The 17343-nt window shown below is 45.0% G+C and overlaps 1 protein-coding gene across 3 annotated transcripts in view; it reads left to right on the top strand.

Annotated features, from left to right (window-relative positions):
- The window catches only part of LOC115098745 (D(4) dopamine receptor-like), a 56841-nt gene extending 40738 nt beyond the window's left edge, over positions 1-16103 (top strand). For 2 of the 3 annotated variants that reach the window (XM_029615620.1, XM_029615619.1), the window contains exon 5: positions 15722-16103. In XM_029615620.1, coding sequence (XP_029471480.1) covers positions 15722-15927 — 206 coding nt within the window. In that variant the 3' untranslated portion in view covers positions 15928-16103. Of the gene's footprint in view, positions 1-12611; positions 13079-15721 lie in introns of those variants that run through there. The other variant, XM_029615621.1, reaches the window with a different exon arrangement.
- Positions 16104-17343: the final 1240 nt, after the last annotated feature.

Below are 17343 nucleotides of genomic sequence, written 5' to 3'. Positions count from 1 at the left end.
TTGACAATTTAAAATATCGTCCGATATATTTTAAATCGTCAAAAATCGTTAGGGCCACGATACAATACCAATTCCCCCGATTTATCGTCAAAAAATCGTAAATCGGGGGAAGGGGGAGGGCAGGAAAACCGGCACACTAAAACCCCCTAAAACCCACCCCCGACCCTTTAAATTAAATCCCCCACCCTCCCGAACCCCCCCCCCCAAATGCCTTAAATTACCTGGGGGTCCAGCGGGGGTCCGGAACGGCCTCCTGCAATTGAATCGTGTTGTCTTCAGCCGGCGCCATTTTTCAAAATGGCGGCGCAAAATGGCGGCGGCCATAGACCAACACGATTCGACTGCAGGAGGTCGTTCCGGACCCCCGCTGGACTTTTGGCAAGTCTTGTGGGGGTCAGGAGACCCCCCCAAGCTGGTCAAAAGTCCCTGGGGGTCCAGCGGGGGTCCGGAAAACGATCTCCTGCCGCGAATCGTTTTCCGTACGGAAAATGGCGCCGGCAGGAGATCGACTGCAGGAGGTCGTTCAGCGGGGGTCCGGAACCCCCGCTGAACGGAGGGTTTAGTGTGCCGGCTCATGATACTTACGATACTTTAAACACCCAAACGGCAACAATACGATTCCCTCCCCCTCCCAGCCGAAATCGATCGTTAAGACGATCGAGGACACGATTCACATCTCTAAAAGATACCAGAGCGAATTCTTAAAACTATCAAGTTGCAAGCACCTAATAAGGATTTCTGATGATCAAGATCAGGCCAGATTAACCAAGTCTTGTAGATCAGGGGGAAGCCGGAGCTGTGACATATGGAACTTCAGTAAGGTTCCTGGATTCAAGTCTTATTTTCTTTTATAAACACAAACACAACATAACACGTAGAGCTTACTTCAGTCAGATGTTTTATTTTGGCTCATGATATGCTCATATAGAAATTTGTATTTTATGATTTATACCACGGGGGGGAAGGTGGGTACATAACTAGCTGGAAATGTGTGCTCAAAGGGCAGACCATTAAAAAAAAAAAAAAATATACACCTAAAGGGGGCAGGGCTTCAGGGTGAGGATGACCATCGGTTGTTTTCTGTTTCCACTGGGAACAGGAGAGGTAAGGAGCTTAAATTGCAGCAAGCAAAGTTGGGTTTGACACAAGGAAGAGCTTTCTAACTGCAGGGTCAAGTAAGCATAAGCACCAGGTGCTAATTAATGGATTTTGTCCTAAGAACATAAGACGTGTCATGCAGGGTCAGATCAAAGTCCCTCCAGCCCAAGCATTCTGTCACCAACAGTGGCCATGCTGAGTCACATGTTTACAGGGTTTACAGGATTTTTTAAAATACCGCCTATATCAGACAAACTGTGCTGAGTGGTTTACAACAAAAGTAAAAATACAGGCAAATAATAGAACAATCAAAATACAAAGCATACAATAAAACAATATCATACATTAATCATAAGAACACAGGACTTTAGGTGAAAGCCAATTGAAAGTAATGGGCTTTCAATTGGTTTCTGAAAGTTACCCGTCAGATACCCATGAGCTGATCTATTTCTTAGGGATAAGTGCTGGCTTTCCCCAAGTCTACCTGGCTAATAGCTGCTTATGGACCTGTCCTTCAGGAACTTGTCCAAGCCTCTTTTGAGCCCCACTATGTTAATAGCCTTGACCACATCATCCAGCAACAGATTCCATAGCTTTTTTGTGCACTGAATGAAAAAATACTTCCTACGATATGTTTTCAATCTGCTGGCTGCTAGTTTCATGGAGTGCCCCTAGTCCTAGTGTTGCTTGAAAGAGTAAATAACCATTCCCTATTTACCCGTTCCATTCCACTCATGATGTTATAAATTTCAATCATATCCCCTCTTAGTTGTCTCTTTTCCAAGCTAAAGAGCCCTAATGTGTTTAGCCTGTCTCCATAAGGGAGCTTTTCCATCCCCTTTAACATTTTTGTCACCCTTCTCTGTACCTTTCTGTAACCCAAAGGCTCATAATCTAAGGGTTGGACCCCATTTGCAAAGTTCTCAAAGGTGTTCAAATCAATTTGAGTGTCGAGGGCCCCCTGTGGGGGAAAGCTTAACTTCAAGCCCTTTTGTGTTGGTTACCATTACACAGCCCCTTCAGACCCTCCGTAAACAGCACTGATCATTTCCAAAGTCTATAGCTGCTATAAATCATGCTGGAAGCCGAGTGGTTTCCAACTTCTTTTTACTGATAGTTGATAAGATGAATTTACAACTCTTTCATGTTAAATTCAGTTGATTGCAGTGTTGAGAATTCAATACATTTGTGAACTTACTCTTCCAGTAAGTCTTTAGAATTTAGAAAAAACAGTTCCTTAATAATTTTATCTCCTTCGTCCATCCAATTAATCAGATTAAAGAAAGTGTAAACTTTTTTCCAAATTTACTAGAAGATTCTTCCCATTGTGTAATGGTTAGAAATTTAGTCCTAATGAAATGGAAGTTCCATTTCTCATACCTCTCTTGTGGTCTTCACTATTCTAGATCTCCTTCTGGCAGGACCGAGTTGGCACTCTTCTCCCAAGTGCAACACACCTGGCTCAGTAGAAAAAAAATACTCTTGAATGATACCTTCTTAACTCTTTCTTTCTGGTAACAGATGTGAATCCATTCCTCTGCAATGACACAGCTTCTCTTCAGGTCCTTCTAGGTGAGATACACTTCTTTCTCTGAATATCCAAAAATCTGAGCCCCTAGGCCCTAGGGTTCTCAGTCCATAAACATCTTATTCAAAAGAGCAACCAAATGAGGATCACCAAACGTCTTGACCAAAAATAGGGTTAAGGCACTCTCTTCCAATTCTCTTTACCCAGGTCTCTGTGAAGAAGACTGAGTCCTTATCTGAGAAAAGTGGGGACTGCACAGACAGGGCTATCCCACAGCAGGGCAACCCAGGAAACTTTTGAACTAAGAATCCACACTATAAAATGTTAGCAAGGGTTTATAGAGACTCAAGCACACATCATCTACTTCTCCCACATGAGGGAGGGAGCCCATATCCCAACCTCTACTCGCTTTTCTCCTGGTGCTTCCTGATGTTTTGGTTCACTCCTTCTGGTAAGGAATCCTATGGTTCCTTACATTTCCTATACCCACTATGCCTCTTTTGGAATGGGGTGACCAGAAATGCATACAATGCTGAAGGTGCAGTTGCAACATGGATCTGTCCAAGGGCATAACGATATTCTCAGTTTTGCCCTCTATTACTTTCCAAATAATTCCTAACATTCTATTTGCCTTTTTGATCGCTGCTGCCCACTGAGCTGAAGATTTCAGGATACTGTCCACAAAGACTCTAAAGTCCTTTTCCTGGGCGATGACTCCTAACACAGAACCTAGCATCGTGCATCTGCAGTTGGGATTATTTTTACCTACGTGCATTACTTACATTTGTCCACATTAGATTGCACTGCCGTTTAGAAGCCCAGTCTCCTAGTCTCATAAGATACTTCTGCAGTTCTTCACAATCTGCTGCCATTTTAACAACTCAAAACAATTTTGTGTCATCTGCAAATTTGGTCACCTCACACATTGTTCCTTTCTCCAGATCATTTGTGAATATGCTAAATAGCACAGGTCCCAGTACTCAGTCCCTGAGTCACTCCACTAATACCGTTTTTACATCTGGAAAGCTAACCATTTAGTCTTACCTTCTGTTTTCTGTCTTTTATCCATTTGCCACCCACAATAGGACACTGCCTCCAATCCCATGGCCTCCCAATTTCCAGAGGAGTCTCACATGAGTGCCTTCTGAAAATACAAATACACTATATCAACTGGCTCACTTTTGTCCACATGTTTATTTATCCCCTTAAAAAGATCTATTAAATTGGCAAATTGCAAAAACAATGTTGACTCTTCCCCATTAAACCATATCTCTTTATGTGGTTAGCAATTTTGTTTTTAAGAATAGCTTCTATAATTTTGCCTGGCACTGACGTCAGGCTCAACAGTCTATAGTTTACTGGATAACCCCTGGAGCCTTTTTAAAAGCTGGATTCACATTGGACATCTTCCAGTCTTCTGGTATTGTGGTTGTTTGAATGACAGGTTGCAAATCACCAAAAACAGGTCTGGAATTTCATGTTTGAGTTCCTTCTGAAGTCTTGGGTGAATACCACCCGGTCCTGGTTATTTTTCAATCTGTCAGTCTGAGTTATTATGTTCTCCACTTTCATAGTGATTCCATCTAGTCGCTCAGAATCTTCACCATCAAAAAATGTTTCTGATGTGAGTATGACCCCAAAATCCAACTTAATAAAGACAGAGGCAAAGAATTTTCTGCTATTTCCTTGTCCTCCCTACCTCTTCTTTTACTCATCTAGGGGCCCAACTCATTCACTCACTGGCTTTTTGCTTCAAATTTACTTGAAAAAGGTTTTATTTGTTTTTACCTCTCTGGCAAGCTTCTTTTCAACGTCTTAGCTTGCTTAATTACTTTCTTACATCTAACTTGCCAGTGTTTATCCTCTTCTCTATTTTACTCATTTGGGTCTGCTTTCCATTTTTTAAATTATTCTCTTTTGGCTTTAATTGCCTTTCACCTCACTATTAAACCACATATTATTTTTAAAATGTAAAATTAATAGTAAGGTGTTTTTTTTAAAATACATGATACGATCCCTCCTGTTGCTGTACCACAGGAGGCATCTCACCTTTTCCTCTGGAGGCCGCTCCGAAGCCAGGGCCTCGTCTACATACTATCCAGGATTTGCTCCAGGGCCTGGGAGGCCTCAATGTTCTTGGGGCCTGCCTGAGGCTTGCTTGGCTCTGCTTGGACTTCCTGGTTCGGGCCATGCCCTTCTCCCTAGGGGCCAGCCCGCAGCACTCCTCCTCAGTTATAGGGCCAATGAGGGGCGGTCCATGTGTACTCCCAAGGAGTTGCCTGCATACAGCAGTATAAAAGGACCTTCACTTCAGTTCCTGTTTGCCTTTGGATTGAATCTCACAGTCGTCTGTGCTGCTTCATTGATCCAGGTCCTCCGTGGTCTTTTCTTGTCTTGATGGCGCCCTATCCTGTGTCTCTGCCTGTTTCCTTGATGATGGTTCCAGATGTTCCTAGATGTTTGTTCCTGATCCAGTTCCTGATGTTTCAACCAGCTTCAGACTGCCAGGAGTACAGTAACCCGTTTCAGACTGCTTTTTGCAGCACCTTATCTTCCCTGCGCTCGTCCCGTTCTCAGCGTGATCCGTGACCAGCCTCCTCGGGCTGTGTAGGGCGTGCAGTGGGGCAGGGTGGTCCGCGACCAGCTCATTGGGTCCGCCCGTGTAGGTGGGCTGAGTAGGGCGCCCTGAGAGACAGTGCCATTGTCCTTCCGCCCAAGTTCCTGTCTCGTCTGTGATGTCTTCGCCTCAGCCCTCGCCTGTGATGTCTTCTGTGTTTTAAGGACTCTGTCTGCCCTCGTCCTCTGTCCGGCCTGCTGCCCATTGCCGTTACCTAGCGGCAGGTCCGAAAGGGCTTGGAGCAGTCGGAGGACCGTTCATCAATCAACATTGCGTTGTTGGTTGTCTTGGGCGTGCAGGTCCGGCTGAGGGTCAGACCTTGTTCTCTATTCCTTGCTTCAGCTATGCCTTGTCTGGTTCTCCATGCTCGCACCAGCTCACCTCCCACGGTGTGGCTTGGGGCTCCTCCCTGAGTCTCGCCGTGGCCCAAGGGCTCACCACACCTACTTAGAGGCAACCGCGCTCCTCACGCTCGTAACTGAATCCGAAGCCCCCAAGCCCGCGGTTCGTAACAGCAGCCGGAGGACGCGCTTGTAACAATACACCTGTTTAAATAAAATCTGTATTTAATACAAACCATGCTAAGGTCCAAAGAGAATAATGTATTAAAACTTTAAATAAAAAACAAAATAAATATGTAGATACCAGTAAGCCTGATATTGTGTAACTTCAAAGAAACCAAACGGTCTTTTAATCATTCATCTTCAAAAAAAAGTTTTTTAATTTTAATTAAAAAATGCTTATTTTTCTTTTTTATGTCTTTAGTAGAAATATCCTCAATCCTCAGAGTATGTCAATGATAGACTCTTTAGCGTTATAAATGAACAGCCAGAAAGACTCTTTAATGTTATTAACAAACTGCCCGCAAGGGAGTTGTCGGACCTTTGGATGATCAAGGGGTTAAAGGGGCACTTAGAGAAGATAAGGCCATTGTGGAAAGATTAAACTATTTCTTTGCTTCAATGTTTACTGAAGAGGATATTGGAGAGATACCTGTCCGGAGAAGGTTTTCATGGATGATGATTCAGATCAACTGAACCAAATCACGTTGAACCTGGAAGATGTGGTAGGGCAGATTGACAAACTGAAGAGTAGTAAATCACCTGGACCAGATAATATACACCCTAGGATTCTGAAAGAACTAAAAATTAAATCTCACACCTGTTAGTAAAAATTTGTAACCTATCTTTAAAACCATCCGATGTACCTGAAGATTGGAAGATGGCCAATGTAACCCCAATATTTAAAAAGGGATCCAGGGGTGATCCAGGAAACTATAGACCGGTGAGCCTGACTTCAGTGCCGGGAAAAATCATGGAAACTGTTATAAAAAATAAAATCACAAGACATTTAGATAGACATGGTTTGATGGGACACAGCCAGCATGGATTTACCCAGTGAAGTCTTGCCACACAAATCTCCTACATTTTTTTGAAGGGATGAATAAACATGTGGACAAAGGTGAACCAGTAGATGTAGTATATTTGGATTTTCAGAAGGCATTTGACAAAGTCCTGCATGAGAGACTTCTAAGAAAATCAAAAAGGCATGGGATAGGAAGCGATGTTCTTTTGTGGATTGTAAATTGGTTAAAAGACAGGAAACAGAGAATAGGATTAGTCAGTTTTCACAGTGGAAAAAGGTAAACAGTGGAGTGCCTCAGGGATTTGTATTTGGACCAGTGCTTTTTAATCTAACTAGATAAACGACGCTTGACCGACGTGCCGCAAATGCGCAGTAGAGAGCAGCTCTACTGCGCATGTGCAGGCGAGCACGTCGGTCTTAGGCAGCGTCAAAAAAAAAACAAAACATGGCGGCGGCGGTAGCGGCAGCGGGCAGCGGCGGCGGTAGCGGCAGCGGCGGTACCGGCAGCGGGCGGCGGCGGTAGCGGCAGCGGGCGGCGGCGGCGGCCAGTAGCGAGGGAGGGAGGCGAGAGAGAGAGGGAGGGACGGACTGAGTGGGAGGGACGGAGAGAGAGAGTGGGAGGGAGTGACTGAGTGAGAGGGAGGGACTGAGTGGGAGGGAGGGATTGAGTGAGGGGGAGGGACTGGGAGGGAGGGACTGAGTGAGGGGGAGGGAGGAGTGGGTGAGTGTGTGGGAGAGAGGTAGGGGGTGGGGAAGAGTGAGAATGAGGGAGAGGTGAGAGTCAGGGATGTGAGTAAGTGGAAGGGGGAGAGGGAGAATGAGGGAGAGGTGAGAGACAGGGCCGCAGCGGCGGTGGCGAAGACAGGCGGCAGCAGTGAGGGAGGAGAGAGAGAGGGAGGGACTGAGTGAGAGGGGAGGAGAGGGAGGGAGTGGGACTGAGTGAGAGGGAGGGAGGGAGTGGGACTGAGTGAGAGGGGGGAGGGAGGGAGTGGGACTGAGTGAGAGGGAGAGGGGGGACTGAGTGAGGGGGGGAGGGAGTGAGTGGGAGTGAGTGGGACTGAGGGAGGGAGTGGGACTGAGAGAGAGGGAGGGAGGGAGTGGGACTGAGAGAGAGGGAGGGAGGGAGTGGGACTGAGTGTGAGTGAGAGGGAGGGAGAGAGGGGGAAGGGAGTGAGTGAGACTGAGTGGGAGGGAGGGACTGAGTGAGAGGAGAGGGAGGGTGGGGAGGAGTGGGTGAGTGTGAGGGAGGGAGGTAGGGGGTGGTGAAGAGTGAGGGGAGAGAGAATGAGGGGGAGGTGAGAGACAGAGGGATGTAGCCCGTTTTAACGGGCTTAACGGCTTGTATATTTATAAATGATCTGGAAAGAGTACAACGAGTGAGGTGATCAAATTTGGAGATGACACAAAATTATGCAGAGTAGTTAAATCTCAGGTGGATTGTGATGAATTGCAGGAGGACCTTGGAAGATCGGGCTTCCAAATGGCAGATGAAATTTAATGTGGACAAGTGCAAGGTATTGCTTATAGGGAAAAATAACCCTTGCTGTAGTTACACGATGTTAGGTTCAATATTAGGAGCTACCACCCAGGAAAGAGATCTAGGTTCATAGTGGATAATACTTTAAAATCGTCGGCTCAGTGTGCTGCAGCAGTCAAAAAAGCAAACAGAATGTTGGGAATTATTAGGAAGGGAATGGTTTAATAAAACTGAAAATGTCATAATGCCTCTGTATTGCTCCATGGTGAGACCGCACCTTGAATTCTGTGTACAGTTCTGGTCACTGCATCTCAAAAAGGATATAGCTACACTGGAGAAAGTGCAGAGAAGGGCGATCAAAATAATAAGGGGCATGGAATGGCTGCCCTATGAGGAAAGGCTAAAGAAGTTAGGGCTGTTCAGCTTGGAGAAGAGATGGCTGAGGGGGGATATGATAGAGGTCTTTAAGATCATGAGAGGTCTTGAATGAGTAGATGTGAATCAGTTATTTACACTTTCAAATAATAGAAGGACTAGGGGGCATTCCATGAAGTTAGCAAGTAGCACATTTAAGACTAATCGGACGCTTAACATCGGAGAAAATTCTTTTTCACTCAATGCACAATAAATCTCTGGAATGTGTTGCCAGAGGATGTGGTTAGTGCAGTTAGTGTAGCTGGGTTCAAAAAAGGTTTGGATAAGTTCTTGGAGGAGAAGTCCATTAACGACTATTAATCAAGTTTACTTAGGGAATAGCCACTGCTATTAATTGCATCAGTAGCATGGGATCTTCTTAGTGTTTGGGTAATTGCCAGGTTCTTGTGGCCTGGTTTGGCCTCTGTTGGAAACAGGATGCTGGGGTTGATGGACCCTTGGTCTGTCCCAGCATGGCAATTTCTTATGTTCTTATAGACCGGTGAGCCTGAATTCAGTGTGGGAAAAATTGTGGAAACTGTTAGAACGAATAAAATCACAATACATTTAGATAGACATTGTTTAACAGGACACAGCCAGCATGGATTTACCCAAGGGAAGTCTTGCCTCACAAATCTACATTTTTTTGAAAGGGTGAATGAACATGTGGACAAAGGCAAACCGGTAGATTTGTATATTTGGATTTTCAGAACGCGTTTGACAAAGTCCCTCATGAAAGGCTTCTAAGAAAACTAAAAAGACATGGGATAGGAGGCGATGTCCTTTTGTGGATTGCAAGCTGGTTAAAAGACAGGAAACAGAGAGTAGGATTAAATGGTCTGTTTTCACAGTGGGAAAAGATTAACAGTGGAGTGCCTCAGGGATCTATACTTGGACTGGTGCTTTTTAATTTATTTATAAATGATCTGGAAAGGGGTACGACAAGTGAGATGATCAAATTTGCGGATGATACAAAATAATTCAGAGTAGTTAAATCTCAAGCGGATTGTGATGAATTGCAGGAGGACCTTGCGAGATTTGAAGATTGGGCTTCCAAATGGCAGATGAAATTTAACGTGGACAAGTGCAAAGTGATGCATATAGGGAAAATAATCCTTGCTGTAGTTACCCGACGTTAGGTTCTATCTTAGGAGTTACCACCCAGGAAAGAGATCTAGGGTCATAGTGGATAACACATTGAAATCGTCGGTTCAGTGTGCTGCGGCGATCAAAAAAGCAAACAGAATGTTAGGAATTATTAGGAAGGGAATGGTAAATAAAATGGAGGATGTCATAATGCCTCTATATCGCTCCAAGATGAGACCACACCTTGAATACTGTGTGCAATTCTGGTCACTGCATCTCAAAACTAATATATGGTTCAAAACTTTCCTTAACAACAGAGGATACAAAGTGAAAATACACAATAAGGAATCCTCCTGTTTCAATGCCCCCATAGGAGTACCACAGGGATCCTCCCTATCACCTACCTTGTTCAACATATACTTACGCCCACTGTGCCACCTTCTAACGGATCTCAACCTCAAACACCTTATATATGCAGACAATGTTCAGATAGTGATTCCCCTTAAAGAATCACTAGTCAAAACACTTGAATACTGGGAATCTTGCCAATCAAAAATCAATGACCTCCTCTCCAGCCTAAATCTCATCCTAAACACCTCCAAAACTGAACTAATTCTCATTACTCCTGAAAGCAATAATCACCACTCTCACACTTCAAACATCCCCCTATCTTCTCAAGTCAGAGACCTAGGAGCCATTATTGACAACAATTTGAACCTGAAAGCTTTTATAAACTGCACCACCAAGGACTGCTTTTATAAACTACAAGTATTAAAAAGAATTAAGCCTCTATCCACTTTCAAGATTTCAGAACCATACTTCAAGCAATAACCTTCGCAAAATTAGATTATTGCAACGCCATACTTCTGGGCCTTCCATCTTCATACACCAAACCACTACAGATGGTATAAAACACAGCGGCCAGAATCCTTACAAATTCCAAAAGAAGAGACCCCATCTCACCCATCTTAAAAAATCTTCACTGGCTCCCCATCCAAGCCAGAATCCTCTACAAATCCATCACCATCATCTACAAGTCAATCCATCACCACACCTCCCTGGACCTTCAGTATCAGCTTAGCCTTCATATCTCTCAAAGACCAATCAGAGAAGTCCACCGAGGATCCCTCCAGGTACCGAACACAAAATCCACCCGACACACAACGACAAGAGATCGGGCATTCTCGTCAGCCGGACCCTCACTCTGGAACTCCATCCCCACAAATCTGCGCCTAGAACCCTGCCTACCAACTTTCCGCAAAAGATTGAAAACCTGGCTGTTCAAACAAGCCTTCCCGGACAACTCATAACCACCTCCAACTCCTGTAACAATGTTACCATTTGGTACTGTAAATAGTCATTAAGTTATTTATCTTATCCCCATACAATTCTTTTTACTCCCCACTGTTCCTCTTTTTTCTCTCTCCAAGTTATGCTACCCCTGGTTTTTTGTAACTGCTTCCCCTTTGCACCAGATTAGTTCTACTGTTCTATGCACCCCTCGTTTCTATGTAAACCAGCATGATGTGACCTGTTCGGTGCATGGAATGGCTGCCTTATAAGGAAAGGCTAAAGAAGTTAAGGCTGCTCAGTTTGGAGAAGAGATGACTGAGGGGGGATATGATAGAAGTCTACAAAATCATGAAAGGACTTGAACAAGTTAATGTAAATCGTTTATTTACTGTCTCAAATAATAGAAGGACCAGGGGGCACATAGTTAAGCTCTGGAATTCATTGCCAGAGGATGAGGTTACAGCAGTTAGTGTAACTGGGTTTACAAAAGGTTTGGATAAGTTCCTAGAGGATAAATCCATAAACTGCTATGATGGTAATAGTAGCTTCTGATCTAAGTAATGTTTGGGTATTTGCCAGGTACTTGTGACTTGGATTTGCCACTGTTGGAAGCAGGATGCTGGGGGCTTGATGGACCCTTGGTCTGACCCAGTTTGGCATTTCTTATGTTCTCATGTAATATTCAAAAGGATTTATCTGGCTACAAAAGGGACTTAACTGGACAAATCTGGGGTTTAAATATTTCCTCCAATGACCGGCTCAGTGTAGATATAAAGGAGGTGGTGCAAGGGTGTTCCAGGAGCAGGGCTGAATATCGGCGTTGGCCGGCTAAGACTGGTTGTGGGGAGAGCAGTCCTAAAGTAATTCGGGTAAGGGTGAACCTGGATAATTTAGAAACTAAGCAGACAAAAAAAAGAATGTCCCCTCTGCCAGCAAGCCCTTCCCCACCCCCACCCTTCCACCTCCAAAAGAATGAAAAACGTGTGGGGTTATAATATCGGATCTTCCCCCTCCCCCTAACAAAAGGGACACATTTTACCATGAGGTTCGTTGGCTGCAGCTTCCTGAAAAAATTGCAGCGGTTTTTTACTTAATCGACTCTATACTTAATAAATTCAGTTCAATTCTAAGCTATCCAGCACTACCAGGTAGCTTTAGCTGAGTATTTTCATGGCAGGAGACTTGTCCCGCCGAATCTTTGCGATGAGCTAACTTTAGTCACGTAACTTGTTTGCTCCCCGGTTTATCGCATTTGGACCTCCTTTTTTTTTTTTTTTTGGTTTCTTTTAAATTTTATTTTCATACTGAAGTCATTCAGTACAAAATGACTGGTACCGAGCAACTCCAAGGTATCAGTGGTGCACCACAAGCTCACCAGTGCATCAGCAAACATTGCAGTCTGTACACTAGTAAAGGCATTAGAAAGCTTATTTCTTTGTTAATTAAGATATAAATTCAGTTTATTATGCAAACCAGTAGGGTCAAAAGCCTAGGGGGAAAAAAAGAAAATTAAAGAAATATATAAAAGAACCTATTAGTAAGACGAGAAGGAAAAGGAAAGGATAAAGATCCTCAGCCACTGGGCAGCCCATGGCAGGCAAAAACAGAACCCCGGTTTTGTGGACTGTCTGTGGTCTGATATTTCATTCTGCTGCGATCTTTTCCAGAGTATGTACATCCCTAAATTTGGCTTTCTAATACAGGATGCTTGGCGGATTATCTTTTTTTTCCAGAAACCAGCTCTACAACATCAAGCTGCAGCTAAGAGACGCTCAGATCAGTCACTACCTCCCTTCACCAACATCTAGCAGCAAGCCAAGCCCGACATAAAGATCTCAGGACCTCCTTGAACCCATGTTTGTTTATCAAAGACTCTAAAATCCAGGTTGCTTCAAAAGAAACTGTAATTAACTTCATGTCACCACTGAATCCAGAGCTCCTGGCAGTTAGGATGAGGTTTCTCTTTTCAAATGTGGCGGGTCAGGTGGTGCAGTGCTGTGTGTCTTGAGCCGGTCCTGGCGTACCCTCTAGCCAGTCTGGTTTTCAGCACATCTGCAATGAATATGCATGAAATAGATTTACATGCATTGATTCCACAGCATGCACATTTTATCTCATGCATATTCATTGTGGCAAGCCTGAAAACCAGCCTGACTGGATGGATTGGGGAAACACTGGTGCAATGGACTCTGGGTATCTAGCTCAGCCGATGTCCTAGTTGCTTTTCACAGGAGCAGTGAGCGGTACAAGTCTCAGTTCCGGTGCAGAGTAAATCAGATTGTCGGTGTTATACATCTCATTGAGATCATATATTTTCCTCTTTCCCTTCCATTAAAGACTTCTTTCTAGCATAGCTTTAACATCCACAGACTAATCAGTGATTGTCTCGTACTCCATCTTCAGACGGGGGCTAGTCACTATGAAGCTCTGGGATTTCAAAGCGTTCAGCTTCTCCCCAGCTTCCCCAAAGACACGATCTTCTGACTCGTCATCTACCAAATGCTAACCCCTCTCACAGGGCACAACTCAGTGGCTCCTTTGTGTCCCAGGGCTGCACTATGGAAAGTTTTGCATTCATACGCACAGTCATGCTGTTTCAGAAGTTGTGAAGATGGGTATTTATATTTCCTTCCGGAATGAAGACGTCCTACAGCTGTAATGTCATAGCTAAGTAAGGCTTCTCAGGGAGCTCGGCAACATTAATTCAGCTGCTTCCACCACTGCTCTTCACACAACCAGCACTAAACACTATTGCAAGCCTGAATATCTCCTGGACCGTGCTGACAAACATCCCTGGGGTTTACAACATTCCTTAAAAAACATCAAGGGGTTCACATTCATCTGCTGTGCGATTGTGCTAGTTAGCCAGTAATACAAGATGCTACTTTTCCATGGGCCATCCTGTACATAACCTGCTAACCAGTGGTGTATATTGAACAGCATAGCCACACCGCTGAATATGCCTGGCTATCTTAAAAGTTAGCTGGTTATGTCCTGCTAACTCTAGGACAGCCCTATGACATGACCAGAGTTAGCTGGATAAGTTAGCCAGCTTACTCCGAATATCAGCGTAAGCCAGTTAACTTATGCGGCTAACTCCACTCCTCCCCAGAATGCCTCCCACGTTATCCGGCTAAATTCTAGCCAGGTAAAACGTTACCAAGCTAGAACTTAGCTGGATATGGCATTAATGTAACCATGTAAGCCATTTAGATGGATTACTATTACTTTATCCGTCTAAATGGCATTTGAATATTGATATTCAACTGTTTTGAAATATGTATTCCTTTTATTAGTATGATTTTACTATTATGATTGATGTTTTATATTTCTTGATTGTATTGTTTGATGTTTTATGATGTTTCTGTTTTTCCACTGTTGCACTGCATGCAAAGTCTGGCTTGTGGTGTTTTCCAGTTCAGCTTTTGTCTCCGCATTTCTATTTAAACTGTATGGTCTCTTTATTCTGTATTTGCTGAAAGTCTGTGTTTTGCATTTGTAACCAAGGTGCGATATTCTGCTAGTGTGTAGTTTCTATGTAGGGATCTATAGCAGTTCTGTTTCCTAATAGGAGGTGTATTGGTGTTTTAGGGCCTGGTGTAATATTTGCCGTGTTGCTTTTTCATTGGTAGGGTTGTTACTGTTTGAGAGCTGGCAGTTAGTGCTGTTTTAGTATGGGAGATTTATTATATAGTAATTGTAATTCAGTTTATGCAAAGCTCACTCCCAACACATGTCCCAATTGGCCTGGGAACATGGGTTCCAAGTATCTTTTTTGCAGGGTTTACTAGTTGGCAGCAGAGCAGTGCATATAAATATAATATACATATTGTTGTAAATTATAATTTTACCTCAGAAGATTGTACTTTGAATGTCCTTTATGTAAAATCTGTCATTATAAATGCATAATTTTTAGTTCTGTGTGGGGAGGGGGTGCAAGGCTGAAAGGTTCACCTAGGGTGCCTAATCCCCATGCACCAGCCCTGGCTGCACCGGCTGCACGTGGGAAAGCAGGATTTCACTTGGAGCTGTGCTGCTTTGAGTCAGTAGCTTTCCCCAATCTTGGCTGCAGCAGTGATGCGTGTAATCTCGGCCACAGCTACATTTTCTTTTTTTTTTTTTTAACCCCAAAGGAAGGCAGGCAGCATGGATCACGTCTGGTCCCCCACCTGTCCCTAGAGTAGGTAGGCAGAGCAGAGCCTGGAAAACCGTAGCCGTAAAAGCAGCAGACTCTGTTCAGCATGCAGGCAATGGGAACGTGCTGAAAAAGGGGGATGGGGGTGGGGGGGATGCCGGAGAAGTGAAGGCAAACTGCAGTCACAGAAAGGGAGCGGGTGAGCCAGGACAAAATGCCTGGGTATTGTTAGTGAGGTTTCTGTCTGAGATGGCTGGGCTGAGCTGGGGGTGGGGGGAGCAACTGGAAGCAATGACTCCCCTGGAGCGTAGAGGTGACGAGATGGGGGGGGGGAGAGGGGCTTGCAGGCTGGGGAAGGGCTGGAAGCAGAAGCTTTACATAAGGAGTGTTATGGGCAGCGGCGCATCAGCAGAAGGTGCCCGCTCCTGAGCCATCCGGTCCAAGATAAGATGGGCTCCAGTTCTAGGAGTGAAAGATTCTGGACCCCCTAGACTCATCCCTTCAGCCATCCGCAACCCTGTGCCCCCTCCCCTAAGCAATGCAGTCTTAGACGTGAGAGGCTCCGTAGCGCTGCGCCAGCCGCGGTCCTCGAGGCGACAGGCTCCGCCTCTCTGTGACAAACCTGAGTCTTTCACGGCCTAGAGTTGACGCTGTAGCTGTGTGATAATTCTGCAGGTCCATGACTCTCACTTCTCTCCTCCTTTGCAGGTGTGTTCCTGGCGTGCTGGACGCCGTTCTTTGTGGTGCACGTGATGAAGGTCCTGTGTACCCTCTCGTGTGATATCGGGTCGACTTTAATAAGCGTGGTGACCTGGCTGGGGTATGTGAACAGCGCTGTGAACCCCATCATCTACACGGCCTTCAACATCGAGTTCCGCAAAGTTTTCCAGAAACTTCTTGGCTGTCAGACATAAGAGTGCTGGGAAGGGGAAAATGCAAAGACAGAAATTGTCCGACAGAGGTGGATTATTCCACAAAATGAAAACTATAATTAAAGACAGCTCCCTTCCAGGGAATCCTTTTCATACTACAGCTTAAGGATATATTTACTGTGATGTACAATAACTATACTTTTAATTTCTTTTTTTTACCTCAAGACATTTATTTGTTTATATATGGGTTTGACAATCAAAATGCAGGAATATTTACACAGCTTGAGATAAGTCAGGACTTCCCTAATATTTAGCCATTGTGATCCCATTTTAGCACTTGAAAGTTCACAGGACCTCAGAGGATGATCAAAAGACCTTAGAAGGGGGTGCAGTCCCCTCCAACAATCACTCCTCACCCTCCCCATACTCCAGCTGATCCTCTCTCTCTCAGTCTCCACCGGACCTCCTCTCCCCATCTCTTCCCCTCCAACATATCTACTCTGTCAACCTCCTCTCATCTCCCTTCCCCTCTTTCACCCCCTCTAGCCCTTTTCACATCCCTCAGCTGATCCTTTCTCACCCCCAAACCCTTCTTATAACCCCTAATTTATCCTGTCACCCCCTAACTCTCGCTCCATTCTGTCCCATCCTAGCTTTCCCTCCTCCTCTCTAATCCTCTCTTGCAATCCCCCTAGCTGATCTCCTCTCACCACTCTGCTCCTCTTACATTCCCCTCTCTCTCTCTCACCCTCCACAGACAATCCCTATCCACCTTATCCATCCCTCAAGCCCTCCTCTCTCTCATCCCTTCAAATAGCCCCTCCTCCAAACAGCCACTGGCCAGGGCCAGTGATAATATTTTTCTTTGGGCTCTGGGTTAAAGGTGGATGACAGCTGGTGGGAAGAGAGAGTAAGCTGATGACATGGGCACCACTTTTCTCTTGGGTAGGTTCAGTGCTGGGTGAAGAGCAAAGAACAGTGGCAATCTCCAGTGACCCATGCACTCGCATCCCTCCCTTCCCCTCATAGCTGATCCCAAGTGCCTAATGGTGATCTTCAAGGGACAGCAGCATTACTACAAATTCAGCACGGGGCCTTGAGATAGTGCAGACTTATAGGCCCTGCAGCGGCTTTGATCCCTCCTCGTGCAGGACTTCCTGTTACCACAGAATCTCCTGCAAGGGCAGAGGAACTGCAGGACCTGTGAGCATGCTGACCCCAGGCCCCCTGCCAACGTCCACTGCTCATGCTGCTGCTGCTGGTGCCTGAAGACTGCTGCCAGTTGTGACACGGGACCCCAGCTAAAAGTTTACTGACCCCATTTGGGGGTCCCGACCCACAGTTTGAGAAACCCTGAGGTAAGAGGTCCTCAAACAACTGTGCTAGTAACAAAGTCCATAGAGCGATCACAGAAAGTTTCATTGTTCCAGTAATTCTTGCTCCCTCCTCACGCAGAGG

The sequence above is a fragment of the Rhinatrema bivittatum genome, chromosome 9 (genome assembly GCF_901001135.1).
Source record: "Rhinatrema bivittatum chromosome 9, aRhiBiv1.1, whole genome shotgun sequence".
NCBI classification, from domain to species: Eukaryota; Metazoa; Chordata; class Amphibia; order Gymnophiona; family Rhinatrematidae; genus Rhinatrema; species Rhinatrema bivittatum.
This window is presented reverse-complemented; position numbering and strand designations above follow the sequence as displayed.